The sequence below is a fragment of the Oncorhynchus keta genome, chromosome 8 (genome assembly GCF_023373465.1).
Source record: "Oncorhynchus keta strain PuntledgeMale-10-30-2019 chromosome 8, Oket_V2, whole genome shotgun sequence".
NCBI classification, from domain to species: Eukaryota; Metazoa; Chordata; class Actinopteri; order Salmoniformes; family Salmonidae; genus Oncorhynchus; species Oncorhynchus keta.
In genome coordinates, this window is record NC_068428.1 from 44,961,524 (window position 1) to 44,976,203 (window position 14,680).

The 14,680-nt window shown below is 45.0% G+C and overlaps 1 protein-coding gene across 1 annotated transcript; it reads left to right on the forward strand.

Annotated features, from left to right (window-relative positions):
- The first annotated feature begins 5,841 nt into the window (after positions 1 to 5,841).
- Positions 5,842 to 8,423, forward strand: fosab (v-fos FBJ murine osteosarcoma viral oncogene homolog Ab). The gene is made up of 3 exons (XM_035763162.2): positions 5,842 to 6,144; positions 6,669 to 6,884; positions 7,059 to 8,423. The coding sequence occupies exons 1-3, from the start codon at positions 6,010 to 6,012 to the stop codon at positions 7,800 to 7,802; spliced, it is 1,095 nt and encodes a 364-aa protein (XP_035619055.1). The 5' UTR covers positions 5,842 to 6,009; the 3' UTR covers positions 7,803 to 8,423.
- Positions 8,424 to 14,680: the final 6,257 nt, after the last annotated feature.

A 14,680-nucleotide genomic window follows, 5' to 3' on the forward strand; every position in this document is an offset into this window, starting at 1 on the left:
CCATTCCAAACCTCTCCTTAGGAACCCCCAGCCGTTCCAAACCTCTCCTTAGGAACCCCCAGCCGTTCCAAACCTCTCCTTAGGAACCCCCAGCCGTTCCAAACCTCTCCTTAGGAACCCCCAGCCGTTCCAAACCTCTCCTCAGGGACCCCAGCCGTTCCAAACCTCTCCTTAGGAACCCCCAACCGTTCCAAACCTCTCCTTAGGAACCCCCAGCCGTTCCAAACCACTCCTTAGGAACCCCCAGCCGTTCCAAACCACTCCTTAGGGACCCCAGCCGTTCCAAACCTCTCCTCAGGGACCCCAGCCGTTCCAAACCACTCCTTAGGAACCCCCAACCGTTCCAAACCTCTCCTTAGGAACCCCCAGCCGTTCCAAACCACTCCTTAGGGACCCCAGCCGTTCCAAACCACTCCTTAGGGACCCCAGCCGTTCCAAACCTCTCCTCGGGGACCCCAGCCATTCCAAACCTCTCCTCAGGAACCCCCAGCCGTTCCAAACCTCTCCTTAGGGACCCCAGCCATTCCAAACCTCTCCTTAGGGACCCCCAGCCGTTCCAAACCTCTCCTCAGGGACCCCAGCCGTTCCAAACCTCTCCTTAGGAACCCCCAGCCGTTCCAAACCTCTCCTTAGGGACCCCAGCCATTCCAAACCTCTCCTTAGGGACCCCAGCCGTTCCAAACCTCTCCTTAGGAACCCCCAGCCGTTCCAAACCTCTCCTTAGGAACCCCCAGCCGTTCCAAACCTCTCCTTAGGAACCCCCAGCCGTTCCAAACCTCTCCTTAGGAACCCCCAGCCATTCCAAACCTCTCCTTAGGAACCCCCAGCCGTTCCAAACCTCTCCTTAGGAACCCCCAGCCGTTCCAAACCTCTCCTTAGGAACCCCCAGCCGTTCCAAACCTCTCCTTAGGAACCCCCAGCCGTTCCAAACCTCTCCTTAGGAACCCCCAGCCGTTCCAAACCTCTCCTTAGGAACCCCCAGCCGTTCCAAACCTCTCCTCGGGGACCCCAGCCATTTCCTTGTTTGTGATCTATTCCAGAACTAGCACACCTGAGTCAACTAGTCAACTAATCATCAAGCCCTAGATTATATGAATCAGGTGAGATAGTTCAGGGATAAAACAAAACATCTGGGGTTCCCCGAAGAGTGGTTTGGAACGGCTGGGGGTCCCTAAGGAGAGGTTTGGAATGGCTGGGGGTCCCCAAGGAGAGGTTTGGAACGGTTGGGGGTCCCTGAGGAGTGGTTTGAGAACCACTGGTTACAGCACTGACCTACAATGTTGTCCAAAACACAGCAATCCTCTGTTGGCTTCCGTATCCACACAACCTAGTATTATAATATTTGATAACCTGTGTTCTTTGTTATAATCATTCAATAACATCAGTACAATTGTGGATGTATCTGAATAGAATAGCAGATGTTTTCTGCATCCACTCAGGTAACAAGGTGCAAATCTGTCGTTCTGCCCCTGAACAGGCAGTTAACCCACTGTTCCTAGGCCGTCATTGAAAATAAGAATTTGTTCTTAACTGACTTGCCTAGTTAAATAAAGGTAAAAAAAGAAAAATACATTTAAAAAAAGATGTTTTTTAAACAGAAAATTAATAAAGTGTTATTCCTGTTATAACATACATTGAAAAAGGTTTGGTTTGAGGTTTTGTACCTTTACAAACCTGCTACAGAGACACCTCTCCAGTTGTGAGATTTTAGCTGTGATAATTATTAATGCATGGCCCACAACTTGAGCTATAGCTCCAGCAACAGACTTTACGCTGCAGACAGATAACCAATCAGAGAGGACACCATTAGGACCATATGTGGAGTTTCCGGTTCACACGTTGCGTCATATTTGAGTGAGGGGCTAAAATTCGACCATCAAACACTGTAGCATAGCCTAGAGAGAAAACAAAGAAATTATGCCTTGAAATGAACCCGTGTCCGTCATTCATTCTATAAATAGAGGCGTCATAACGTTGTATAACATATTCATATAATAATGATTAAATCGTATTCTTGCAATTTCGTGACAGCTGCCGTAGACTATTATTATCAAGGAGTTGGAGGCAGCGTGTCCTGGATTACGTCCCAAATGGCACCCTAGGATAGTAGTGCAGCACTAGGGAATAGGGAGACATTTGGGACCCAGAAATGTTTCATTTTCTTGCACATGAATGGTCTTTTTCTAAACAGGTACTTCAGTAAATATTACGGACAGCTATTTTTTATTTTATTTCGGATGACCTCACAATTCCCCTGAAGTAGTGGCCCGGGGCGATAGAGCCATGGAACGATGGAACGTGAGAACAGAATAAAGAGACAGACAGACGGGGGCCTCCCTGTGAATGAGGGTCTGCCTAGCGCTTCCCGGCAACCACGCCCCCTCTATATTTACTGGTCGTTCATTAGGGTGGTCTGCACTCTCTTTCATTCTGTCACCAGATCGCTGGTCGGTTTAGGGACTGAGATATGAGCTTGAGACAATTATAGACCCCTGCCCTAAGTTCAGGACAAATACACGTTTTCACTGGGGTCACTCAAGCGTGAATGTGGGAAATGCTTTGGAACTTTGGAACGCTATATTTAGATCTAGAACTTATTAGGGATCAATAGATGACATCACTGGGATTTTGGGAAACCGACTGACAGATCGCAAAGTTTAGCCGACCCGTTGATGGGAGAGAAGTCTGAATAGGCAACTTTTTGTGCACTGTTGAAAAGAAGCAACACTTCAAAGGACTTAGACTTTAAGTTGCATTTATGGGAAGGTTCATTCTGATAAAGACTCAATAACACTTGAATACTCACAACCAATGCATAAACATTTCATTTTTCCATTATAGCCTATAACTCAAGCATAAGATCCCGTGGCCTAAAAGGAGCATGCTCTGATGTGTATAACAATTTCATAAAGCTGTCTGAGTGACTATAAAGTAGGCTCCGCTTGTGTAAAACCTTGACAACATACATTGTATTTAGGCCTATACAATGACTGGCAATACAGCCTAAATAAACTGCAATTGACTGTAAATTCATAACATCTGAAATCCACTCAAAATAAACATTGCATTAACGCAAGCCCTGTAGTCCGATGTTGTGTAGGCCTATATTGAGTCTTGCCAACCACTCTGGCTACCTAAATAAACAGTTGTCAACTAACTATGCCTTCCTTTCCATTTGCTCCGCTCTGAAAGACTGCTGTGCAAAGCCAGAGCGTCACTGATGCGAAGGGGTGGAGCGTTACCCGGACAACGCAGACTTGTTCAACAAAACACGAGCCGGTGAAACACCGCCAAGCACCAAGTTTATAGTCCCGCCGAGAGGACGCTTATAGGGCATATTTAAATGCGTGGGGGGGGGGAACCCTTTTGTAGACTACTGGTCTATTAGAGTGACGTTTTCCATCCACATCTAAACATGTTTATTAAAAGCAGAATAGAAGCAAAACAATAGTTTGTTTTGTACATTAGGCCTATGAATAATAGTTTGAGATGTTCTTTAGCTACATTCATGCCTATCCAGGATTTATAATCATACCCCCCCAAAAAAAAAATATATATATAAAGTCCATATTAAAAGGCTCAGCTGTCTACATTGGTACATTTATTTACTTCTGGTGTTGTGAGCTGATGAGATACACATCGTCTCGCCACATGCCGTCCTAATAGAAATTATAGTAGTTCTGAAGAACAGGGATCCCGACAGTCACTACGAGGCTACTGCATATAAAGTACTCATAGGGAACACCTTCGTTATGACTATCTAATGCGACGTAGGACGACTGCACTCGACCACAACAATGGAAAAGTATTTCCTGACCGACTTGTTGCTTCACTTGCTGCCATGCCCTCGCATTACCTCACCTGGAACCGACAGGTACAAACATTGCCTCGGGCCAAAGTACATGTTGTTGGCCTCAGTTACAGCAGCTGCATGGTATTATTATTGATCTCTGTTTTGTGATTTGTGCAATAGTTCTAGAATGCCCGTATTTCTATAGACCTATTCTATATGCATTACACGTAATTGATCAGTTTTTCAGGTATTAGTAACACCTGTACACTGTTGAATCAGTTTACACTCGTGAAGAACTTTAGCATATTTTCAAGGACCTAACTGAAATGACATGTAATACTACATAGGCATCGGGACCCTCCTAAATTCTACCCAATGTCAAGTTGTTCAATATTTTCTTTGCGTATATATATATATATATATAATTTAAACTTTCTTTAACTAGGCAAGCCAGTTAAGAACTAATTATTATTTACAATGATGAGGAACAGTGCGTTAACTGCCTTGTTCAGAGGCAGAACGACAGATTTTTACCTTGTCAGTGTAACGGATGTGAAACGGCTAGCTTAGTTAGCGGTGCGCGCTAAATAGCGTTTCAATCGGTGACGTCACTTGCTCTGAGACCTTGAAGTAGTAGTTCCCCTTGCTCTGCAAGGGCCGCGGCTTTTGTGGAGCGATGGGTAATGATGCTTCGAGGGTGACTGTTGTTGATGTGTGCAGAGGGTCCCTGGTTCGCGCCCGGGTATGGGCGAGGGGACGGTCTAAAGTTATACTGTTACATTGGTGCCGTGACCCAGATCACTGGTTGCTGCGGAAAAGGAGGAGGTCAAAAGGGGGGTGAGTGTAACGGATGTGAAATGGCTAGCTTAGTTAGCGGTGCGTGCTAAATAGCGTTTCAATTGGTGACGTCACATGCTCTGAGACCTTGAAGTAGTAGTTCCCCTTGCTCTGCAAGGGCCGCAGCTTTTGTGGAGCGATGGGTAACGATGCTTCAGGGGTGACTGTTGTTGATGTGTGCAGAGGGTCCCTGGTTCGTGCCCGGATATGGACGAGGGGACAGTCTAAAGTTATACTGTTACATCAGCTCAGGGAATCAATCCAGCAACCTTTCGGTTACTGTCTCAAAGCTCTTACCACTAGGCTACCTGCCATATATCCCTTATCATCAATTATTCTGGGGTCTAGATTAGGACTCGGGTGTGCACCACATTGGTATTTAAAATAGGCGTAGGGCCTGTAGGCTGTGAAACTAACCTGCATAGGAGAATTAACCTATATTCCACATCATTACCATGGGACAATATAGGTCCTCTGGTAAAACACAAATAACACAGCATTAAATCCTATATAAACTATTGCATTGTTGTTGAATGTAACTATACATAATGTTAACCATAAATAGCTTTACTTTGTTATATTCTGCCATAGCTGACCATTTAGTATCCCATATTCCAGTTTTCACAACAGCCAGTTAGTTCTCTGTTGTCTTTCCTTAACGTCATGTTCCTGTCTAGGTTCAAAATATACAGGTTCATTAAAACAGGAGGATTATAATATCCCAGAACTCTTTGCAATTTAGCAACGGCGCAAGTCGTTATCAATGGAGCTGGTCCTATGAATTGGTTTCTTTTCGGACGCTTCTGTATGGAATTACTTCATCGTCTTCAACCTTCCCATCTTCAATAGTTCTGCGTTTCCCAGCAGGGCCCGCCCATTTAACAGGATGCACCATATAAGGTAAATTACGTTGACGGGATCTCCTTCTGGAACGTTCCATTTCTTGAGAAAGGGAACTTTGAAGTTCTAACTTTTTTTAAACAATGTTTTGTTGCCAATAAACACACAATAAAAGTACTTTTAAGCACAAAATGAATTCATTCGATAGTTAAAAAGGTGTTACAAGTCTCATCATTTGTGTTTAGTATTTTCATAAACCGTTGTTATGTTGTGCTCCTCACCCATTCAAGGAAGGTACGTCCCAATTCTACGTCACGATTATTTCCTCGCCAGACGGTCTGCAAGCCTATAAAAACCATGCGAACTGTCAAAGTCGGTAGTCAAACTTTCCGCAGCAGAAGAGAGATACTGTAATAAACGAAAGAGACATCAGCTAACCTGCCAAAAGGATCACTTGACTTTGACAGCTTTAGCCGTGGCTTACTTTCGTTTCACTTGATTTGGAATTTTATCGAGTTTCTTCGTGATCTCCTGAAACGATGATGTACTCCGCTTTCAACACCGACTGTGACTCTTCTTCTCGCTGTAGTACAGCTTCTCCATCCGGCGACAAGCTGGTTTACTTCAATTCTCCTGAGGGATCCTACTCCAGCATGGGCTCTCCCCAATCTCAGGTATATACATCAGTCAATGTGGCATATTGCCTTTTTACAATTACATTAAATACCTGTTTTATAAGTGTAATAACCACGCAGTAATGATGGATTATAAACCATGCAATTCCAGCGATACCGTATGCAGCTAAACCTTTATCAAATCGTATCTTACACTTTAACATGTTATAACAATGCATGAATGTGCATAGTAGATGTTGACGCATATAAAGCTCGACGCTTCTAAAGTATCAGTATCACTGTTATGCTCTGCAACATAGCACCGGCTACACGCTCCTGTATTAATTTAACAAGCAGCGAGGAAACTCCAGAGAAGTTAAGCGTCATAGCCTACATCACTAGGGATATTTATAAACACTATGGCTTTTAATAGACCGACCAACCAACTGACTAAATTCATATGCATGAGTGAAATGATGCTGGTGCATTGCTTCAGCAGCAGTACCACCCACCCTCCTTAGTAGCTGACCCTCTGTCTATATACATTCTACTGTACTGACTGATTTACCCTCCTTCTGCAACAGGACTTCACAGACCTGAATTCAGTGTCCAGTGGTCCGTCCTTCATCCCTACTGTTACCGCCATCTCTGCCAGCCCAGACCTGCAGTGGTTGGTCCAGCCGCTATCCTCTGTGGCACCTTCTTACAGAGCCCATCCCTACAGTGCCAGCCCCCCAACCTACACTAGAGCCATGAGGAACAAGGGCCACAGCTCTGGGCGCAGAGGCAAAATGGAACAGGTAATTCTCCTAACTGATCTTAAAGCTGGTCTATGGGACTATAGTGTTGCAACAATGTATGTACACTGCTTTCGTTTTGAATGTGGAAAACCGTGCATGTAGCGTTTAATGATGACATTTGCATTAAATTGGAGAACTACAGGGACTTAATTTTCTTTCTTTTTTCTTCTATAGCTTTCGCCTGAGGAGGAGGAGAAGAAGCGAGTCCGTAGAGAGAGGAACAAGCAGGCAGCAGCTAAATGCCGCAACAGGAGGAAGGAACTCACCGACACTCTGCAGGGTGAAACCGACGAGCTGGAGGACGAGAAGTCCGCTCTCCAGAACGACATCGCCAACCTGCTCAAAGAGAAGGAGAAATTGGAGTTTATCCTCGCAGCCCACCAGCCCATCTGCAAGATCCCTTCTGATATGGACATGACTTTCTCCTCCATCTCTCCCTCCCATGGGGTCTCCATCCAGCTGTCCCCACCACAGCGCATGGTATCCAGCTCCGCCACTCCCCTCACCTCCACCCTCTCAACCTCTGCCTCCATGTTCTCCAGCAGTCCATTCCTGTCCAATGCCTCCGTCTCTGACGTCAAGATGGCCGACCTGGACACAGCCTGCCTGGAGTCCCTGTCTCTCCTCGTCAAGACGGAGATGGAGACGGCCCGGTCGGTGCCCGAGGTCGATCTGACCAGCTCCCTGTACACCCAGGACTGGGAGCCTCTCTACAGTACAGCCAATAATGACTTTGAGCCCCTGTGCACCCCTGTGGTCACCTGCACCCCATCCTGCACTACCTATAAGTCTTCATTTGTCTTTACCTACCCAGAGGCTGAGGCTTTCCCTACCTGTGGTGTAGCCCACCGGAGAGGCAGCACCAGCAATGACCAGTCCTCTGATTCCCTCAGCTCCCCTACCCTCCTAGCCCTGTGAGGAGAACTTCAAGTTGAGTTACCCAAATGGCTCTCTATATAGTGCACTGCTTCGGGCTCTGGTCAAACGCAATGCACTTGGGGACCCCCCTCTTCCACACAACACGACTTCCTCTAGAGCACATTTGGCACTTCATGTACAGTGTTAGATGTGCAGAATGATCGCAGGGCTATGGACTTGGACACACAACCAGGAAGCGACGCATTTGATTTGTTTACCAAGTTGTCTCGACTATAATCGGTTATTACTTGCCTCTTTCAACTGTAGCAAGTTAAAGCATGTTTAACTTATAACACATAATAGTTTGGGTTTACAAACCGTATATTGATTTTATGGCTCTAGATAACAAAGTTGTTGACTTGTTCTTCAGCGCAATATAGTTATCTTGACCAGTTTGTTTTCTGGTTGATGGAATGTGAACTTGTTTGTGGTATATATATAAAAAAAAACATGAGCTTCTCTAACTATGGTCTGAGTGGTCTATATCTTAGTATGAGAGTTTTCTGTGAAAACGTTAGTATTTAATTTATTACATGTATTTTTTTATTTATTTAAATGAACTACAAAGCAAACAACCTTTGTAAACCTAACAAATAAAAGGAAATGAAATATTTAAAAAGATCTCTTTGCTTCTTCCCCCTTTGTCTAAATAAACACACAATTTGCACTGAAATACTTTATATAGTATATCGAATAAGTGTTCTATAGGGGCATTTACACAATTTGTCTAAAATTGGACCATAAAAATATGATTATTTTTATAAAGAAAGCCCTTTTTACATCAGCAGATGACAAAGTGCTATGCAGAAACCCAACCTAAAACGGCAAGCAATACAGCTGTAGAAGCGCCGTGGCTAGGAAGAAGAAACCTAGAGGAACCAGGCTCTGCGGGATTGGCCAGTCTACTCCTCTCCAGGATCTCCATGCGTTGTCTGTTTAATGTTCCATCGCTCTGTTGCCAAGGTCGACTCAACGTCAGAGCGCTCTGACGTCAGTGCGTGCTTATCCGTTGTTTTTTTTCTCACTGGGCAACGGAACGCTGCGCGGTGACCTCTACTTCCGTGCCCAAATATAGATGTTGCTGCCTCAACGGCTGATATTTCTGGAACGTATTCTGTTTAAACCGCGTTGGCAATCAATTTGCTTTCCACTTTTTTTTAACCCGTTTTACATGAGCAACTATGTCAATCAGAAGATGTATATATTCTCTTCTGCATCACAGGATGCTCTCTCGCGCTGTCGGGATGCATGCAACAGCATACAGTATTTTGAGCTAATTAGGGTTTAGCTAAATGTCTGACAATGCTCTAACTAGATGCAATCTTGTGTTTTTATTATGAAGGACTTGCTTATCACTTCGATCCCTCGGGACTGCTCACGTAAATGAAGGCTACTGAAACAGCTGGAGAGTTCAGTCTGGGACATTTTCGATAAGATTGCAACAATATATAAGCTAAAGCTTTTGCATGAAACAATCCTGAAATAAAAATGGCAGATTTTTTGTCATCTCATTGCCAGCAACATTACCAGAGTATCGTGCTTTTTAGTCTGTGCACCTGCAGAATGTTGAGGTCTGTATCTGACACTAAAAGCGATTTATGTCATGTGTTGAATAGATCTACTTGTATTTCGTTGTGAAGAAAATTTCTCTATGGGAGGAAATATTCAATTAGATTATTTTGTCATCTTTACCCTCATACAGAAAAAGGTATTGTAAAATATATATGTCTAACTTTTGAACTAAAGAAGAAAGATGCTCAATAAAATGGTGAGTCATGAGGCTGCTGATATGTGCTACATTTGAAAGCAGAAACCTTTAGACTAGGTCTACTGTTCTGGGCAATAATGGACATAGTAAGGCCACAGACCACAGACAGCTATAACAGGGAACAGGAGTGGTGCTGTGGTGAGAAGACTCCCGTTTTTAAGAGCAAAGCGATGTTATATTAAATTATTCATATACCCCAACGATCGTACTCTACTCTGATGCTAAACTTGGCTTTTTAAGGTACAGACCACACAGTCTGGTCACACTGTAGAGAATGAGTACAGAGCACACAGTCTGGTCACACTGTAGAGAATGAGTACAGAGCACACAGTCTGGTCACACTGTAGAGAATGAGTACAGACCACACAGTCTGGTCACACTGTAGAGAATGAGTACAGAGCACACAGTCTGGTCACACTGTAGAGAATGAGTACAGAGCACACAGTCTGGTCACACTGTAGAGAATGAGTACAGAGCACACAGTCTGGTCACACTGTAGAGAATGAGTACAGAGCACACAGTCTGGTCACACTGTAGAGAATGAGTACAGACCACACAGTCTAGTCACACTGTAGAGAATGAGTACAGACCACACAGTCTGGTCACACTGTAGAGAATGAGTACAGACCACACAGTCTAGTCACACTGTAGAGAATGAGTACAGAGCACACAGTCTGGTCACACTGTAGAGAATGAGTACAGAGCACACAGTCTAGTCACACTGTAGAGAATGAGTACAGACCACACAGTCTGGTCACACTGTAGAGAATGAGTACAGACCACACAGTCTGGTCACACTGTAGAGAATGAGTACAGAGCACACAGTCTGGTCACACTGTAGAGAATGAGTACAGAGCACACAGTCTAGTCACACTGTAGAGAATGAGTACAGAGCACACAGTCTGGTCACACTGTAGATAATGAGTACAGAGCACACAGTCTGGTCACACTGTAGAGAATGAGTACAGACCACACAGTCTGGTCACACTGTAGAGAATGAGTACAGAGCACACAGTCTGGTCACACTGTAGAGAATGAGTACAGAGCACACAGTCTAGTCACACTGTAGAGAATGAGTACAGAGCACACAGTCTGGTCACACTGTAGAGAATGAGTACAGAGCACACAGTCTGGTCACACTGTAGATAATGAGTACAGAGCACACAGTCTGGTCACACTGTAGAGAATGAGTACAGACCACACAGTCTGGTCACACTGTAGAGAATGAGTACAGAGCACACAGTCTGGTCACACTGTAGAGAATGAGTACAGACCACACAGTCTGGTCACACTGTAGAGAATGAGTACAGAGCACACAGTCTGGTCACACTGTAGATAATGAGTACAGACCACACAGTCTGGTCACACTGTAGAGAATGAGTACAGAGCACACAGTCTGGTCACACTGTAGAGAATGAGTACAGAGCACACAGTCTGGTCACACTGTAGAGAATGAGTACAGAGCACACAGTCTGGTCACACTGTAGAGAATGAGTACAGACCACACAGTCTGGTCACACTGTAGATAATGAGTACAGAGCACACAGTCTGGTCACACTGTAGATAATGAGTACAGAGCACACAGTCTGGTCACACTGTAGATAATGAGTACAGAGCACACAGTCTGGTCACACTGTAGAGAATGAGTACAGACCACACAGTCTGGTCACACTGTAGATAATGAGTACAGAGCACACAGTCTGGTCACACTGTAGACAATGAGTTTTCATTCATAGGGGAAAATAGTAACATGTTGGGAAGACATCAGGAGGAGTTGTGGTGGTCTGGAAGTGAAAGGTTCCAAGCTCAGGGAGGTCTTTAATGGTCTTAACTGACAGGTGTGATCAGAATGTCTTTAGAGATCTGTACCATGATCACGACGAGGTTAATTATGCTATACTTGATCACTATGCCTCAGCCTATTTATCTCACATCTCTGTCACTGCAGCATATCATATTCAATTTACAGTATCACTCACATGTCATGAGAGACAGGCCCAAGATATGGACGTGTACAAGTATCACTCACATGTCATGAGAGACAGGCCCAAGATATGGATGTATACAAGTATCACTCACATGTCATGAGAGACAGGCCCAAGATATGGACGTGTACAAGTATCACTCACATGTCATGAGAGACAGGCCCAAGATATGGATGTATACAAGTATCACTCACATGTTACGAGAGACAGGCTCAAGGTATGGACGTGTACAAGTATCACACACATGTCATGAGATACAGGCCCAAGGTATGGAATTTCGTTGCTTATCTTTATACTCTCATCCTCCCCCTTCCCACCCCAATACCAGTGAAAATACAAGTTAAATAAATAAATAAAAACCAGTCATTAATCAAACCCATTCACTCATTTCCTATGTCCTCATATTTCCTTTGTATCGACTAAATGGAGGCAGTTTAATTCATGACTGTACTTGGGAAAGGCTTTGTGATCTAGTGAATTAGAGGAGGGCGGGTCGTGGTAAGGAAGTCAGCAATCACACACCGAAAGACACAATGAACTTCCGCTCTCGCTCTGACTGCCTGGTCTATCATAGACACACCCTTTTTTTCTGCAATCATTTTGAAAGTGTCACAGCTTTTACACGTGGTTCTTTATTACGTCTCCTGATCTTTATCTCCGTTAATGTGAATTCTTCCTAGAATGTCTTTCAGAAGCCCCAGAGGAGTTACGGGTTAAAACTACACCAATATTGATGGGTTTTTTTTTGAACCCTCTTGCTGTAATCAAAAATCTTTGTTCAAATCTCTTGCTGTAATCAAAAGTCTTTGTTCAAATCTCTTGCTGGAACTCATGTTCACAATCACAGGCATCTTTTTTTGACGTATGTGAGAGAGAGAGAGAGAGAGAGAGAGAGAAGCTAGTCCTACTGACGCTATCCTCTTCATGTCGTAAGCATTCAGCACCCACACACACACACAACACCTTTAAGATCTAACAAAATACCTGCCCCCCCCGACAAAAGTAGATATCTCTTTAGAGCTTTTTAGAGCATTTTTCTCTCAGCAGCGAGTCATGCTCCAATGTTTTTCTCAGCTAAAATAGTGTGTTGGTAATAACTGTCACTATTAATATGCCTTGCCAGCTCCAGGGAGAAGGAGCGGAGGCAGGAATAGCAGGTGCTCGTCGCTTCTTTTAACATCAGCATCAACAGCAGTAAAATTAGAACTCTGTGACGCCAACCTGCGTCGATGCTGCAACCCAGGGGAGGAAGCAGGCAGCAGTGGATGTCTGAGAATAAAGAACAGAGGGAGGGAGGGAACAAAGGAAAAGAAGGAGGGAGAGAGAGAGATGTAGAGAGAGGGATGTAGAGAGAGAGATGTAGAGAGAGGGATGTAGAGAGAGGGATGTAGAGAGAGAGATGTAGAGAGAGGGATGTAGAGAGAGGGATGTAGAGAGAGGGATGTAGAGAGAGGGATGTAGAGAGAGATGAGAGAGAGAGAGGATGTAGAGAGAGAGATGTAGAGAGAGGGATGTAGAGAGAGGGATGTAGAGAGAGAGAGAGAGGGATGTAGAGAGAGGGATGTAGAGAGAGAGGGAGAGGGATGTAGAGAGAGGATGTAGAGAGAGAGAGATGAGAGGGGATGTAGAGAGAGGGATGTATAGAGAGAGATGTAGAGAGAGGAGAGAGAGAGGGATGTAGAGAGAGGGATGTAGAGAGAGGATGTAGAGAGGGATGTAGAGAGAGATGAGAGAGGGATGTAGAGAGAGGGATGTAGAGAGAGGGATGTAGAGAGAGGGATGTAGAGAGAGGGATGTAGAGAGAGGGATGTAGAGAGAGGGATGTAGAGAGAGAGATGTAGAGAGAGGGATGTAGAGAGGATGTAGAGAGAGGGATGTAGAGAGAGGGATGTAGAGAGAGGGATGTAGAGAGGGGATGTAGAGAGAGGGATGTAGAGAGAGGGATGTAGAGAGAGGATGTAGAGAGAGGGATGTAGAGAGAGGATGTAGAGAGGGGATGTAGAGAGAGGGATGTAGAGAGAGGGATGTAGAGAGAGGGATGTAGAGAGAGGGATGTAGAGAGAGGGATGTAGAGAGAGGGATGTAGAGAGAGGGATGTAGAGAGAGGGATGTAGAGAGAGGGATGTAGAGAGAGGGATGTAGAGAGAGGGATGTAGAGAGAGGGATGTAGAGAGAGGGATGTAGAGAGAGGGATGTAGAGAGAGGGATGTAGAGAGAGGGATGTAGAGAGAGGATGTAGAGAGAGGGATGTAGAGAGAGAGGGAGAGAGGGATGTAGAGAGAGGGATGGAGAGAGAGGGATGTAGAGAGAGGGATGTAGAGAGAGGGATGTAGAGAGAGGGATGTAGAGAGAGGGATGTAGAGAGAGAGAGAGGGATGTAGAGAGAGGGATGTAGAGAGAGGGATGTAGAGAGAGGGATGTAGAGAGAGGGATGTAGAGAGAGGGATGTAGAGAGAGGATGTAGAGAGAGGGATGTAGAGAGAGGGATGTAGAGAGAGGATGTAGAGATGTAGAGAGAGGGATGTAGAGAGAGGGATGTAGAGAGGGGATGTAGAGGGATGTAGAGGGATGTAGAGAGAGGGATGTAGAGAGAGGGATGTAGAGAGGGGATGTAGAGAGAGGGATGTAGAGAGAGGGATGTAGAGAGAGGATGTAGAGAGAGGGATGTAGAGAGAGGGATGTAGAGAGAGGGATGTAGAGAGGGGATGTAGAGAGAGGGATGTAGAGAGAGGGATGTAGAGAGAGGGATGTAGAGAGAGGGATGTAGAGAGAGGGATGTAGAGAGGGATGAGAGAGGGATGTAGAGAGAGGGATGTAGAGAGAGGGATGTAGAGAGAGGGATGTAGAGAGAGGGATGTAGAGAGAGGGATGTAGAGAGGGGATGTAGAGAGAGAGAGAGAGGGATGTAGAGAGAGGGATGTAGAGAGAGGGATGTAGAGAGAGATGAGAGAGGGATGTAGAGAGAGGGATGTAGAGAGAGGATGAGAGGGGATGTAGAGAGAGGGATGTAGAGAGAGGGATGTAGAGAGAGAGAGAGAGGGGATGTAGAGAGAGGGATGTAGAGAGAGATGTAGAGAGGGATGTAGAGAGAGGGATGTAGAGAGAGGGATGTAGAGAGGGATGTA

What these genes read in the sequence shown, in the direction of transcription:
- fosab (XM_035763162.2), top strand. Translation starts at nt 6,010, where the DNA reads ATGATGTACTCCGCTTTCAACACCGACTGTGACTCTTCTTCTCGCTGT. An exon ending in TGGGCTCTCCCCAATCTCAG is followed by an intron (nt 6,145 to 6,668) that starts GTATATACATCA and finishes CTTCTGCAACAG; the next exon opens with GACTTCACAGACCTGAATTC. An exon ending in GCAGAGGCAAAATGGAACAG is followed by an intron (nt 6,885 to 7,058) that starts GTAATTCTCCTA and finishes TTTCTTCTATAG; the next exon opens with CTTTCGCCTGAGGAGGAGGA.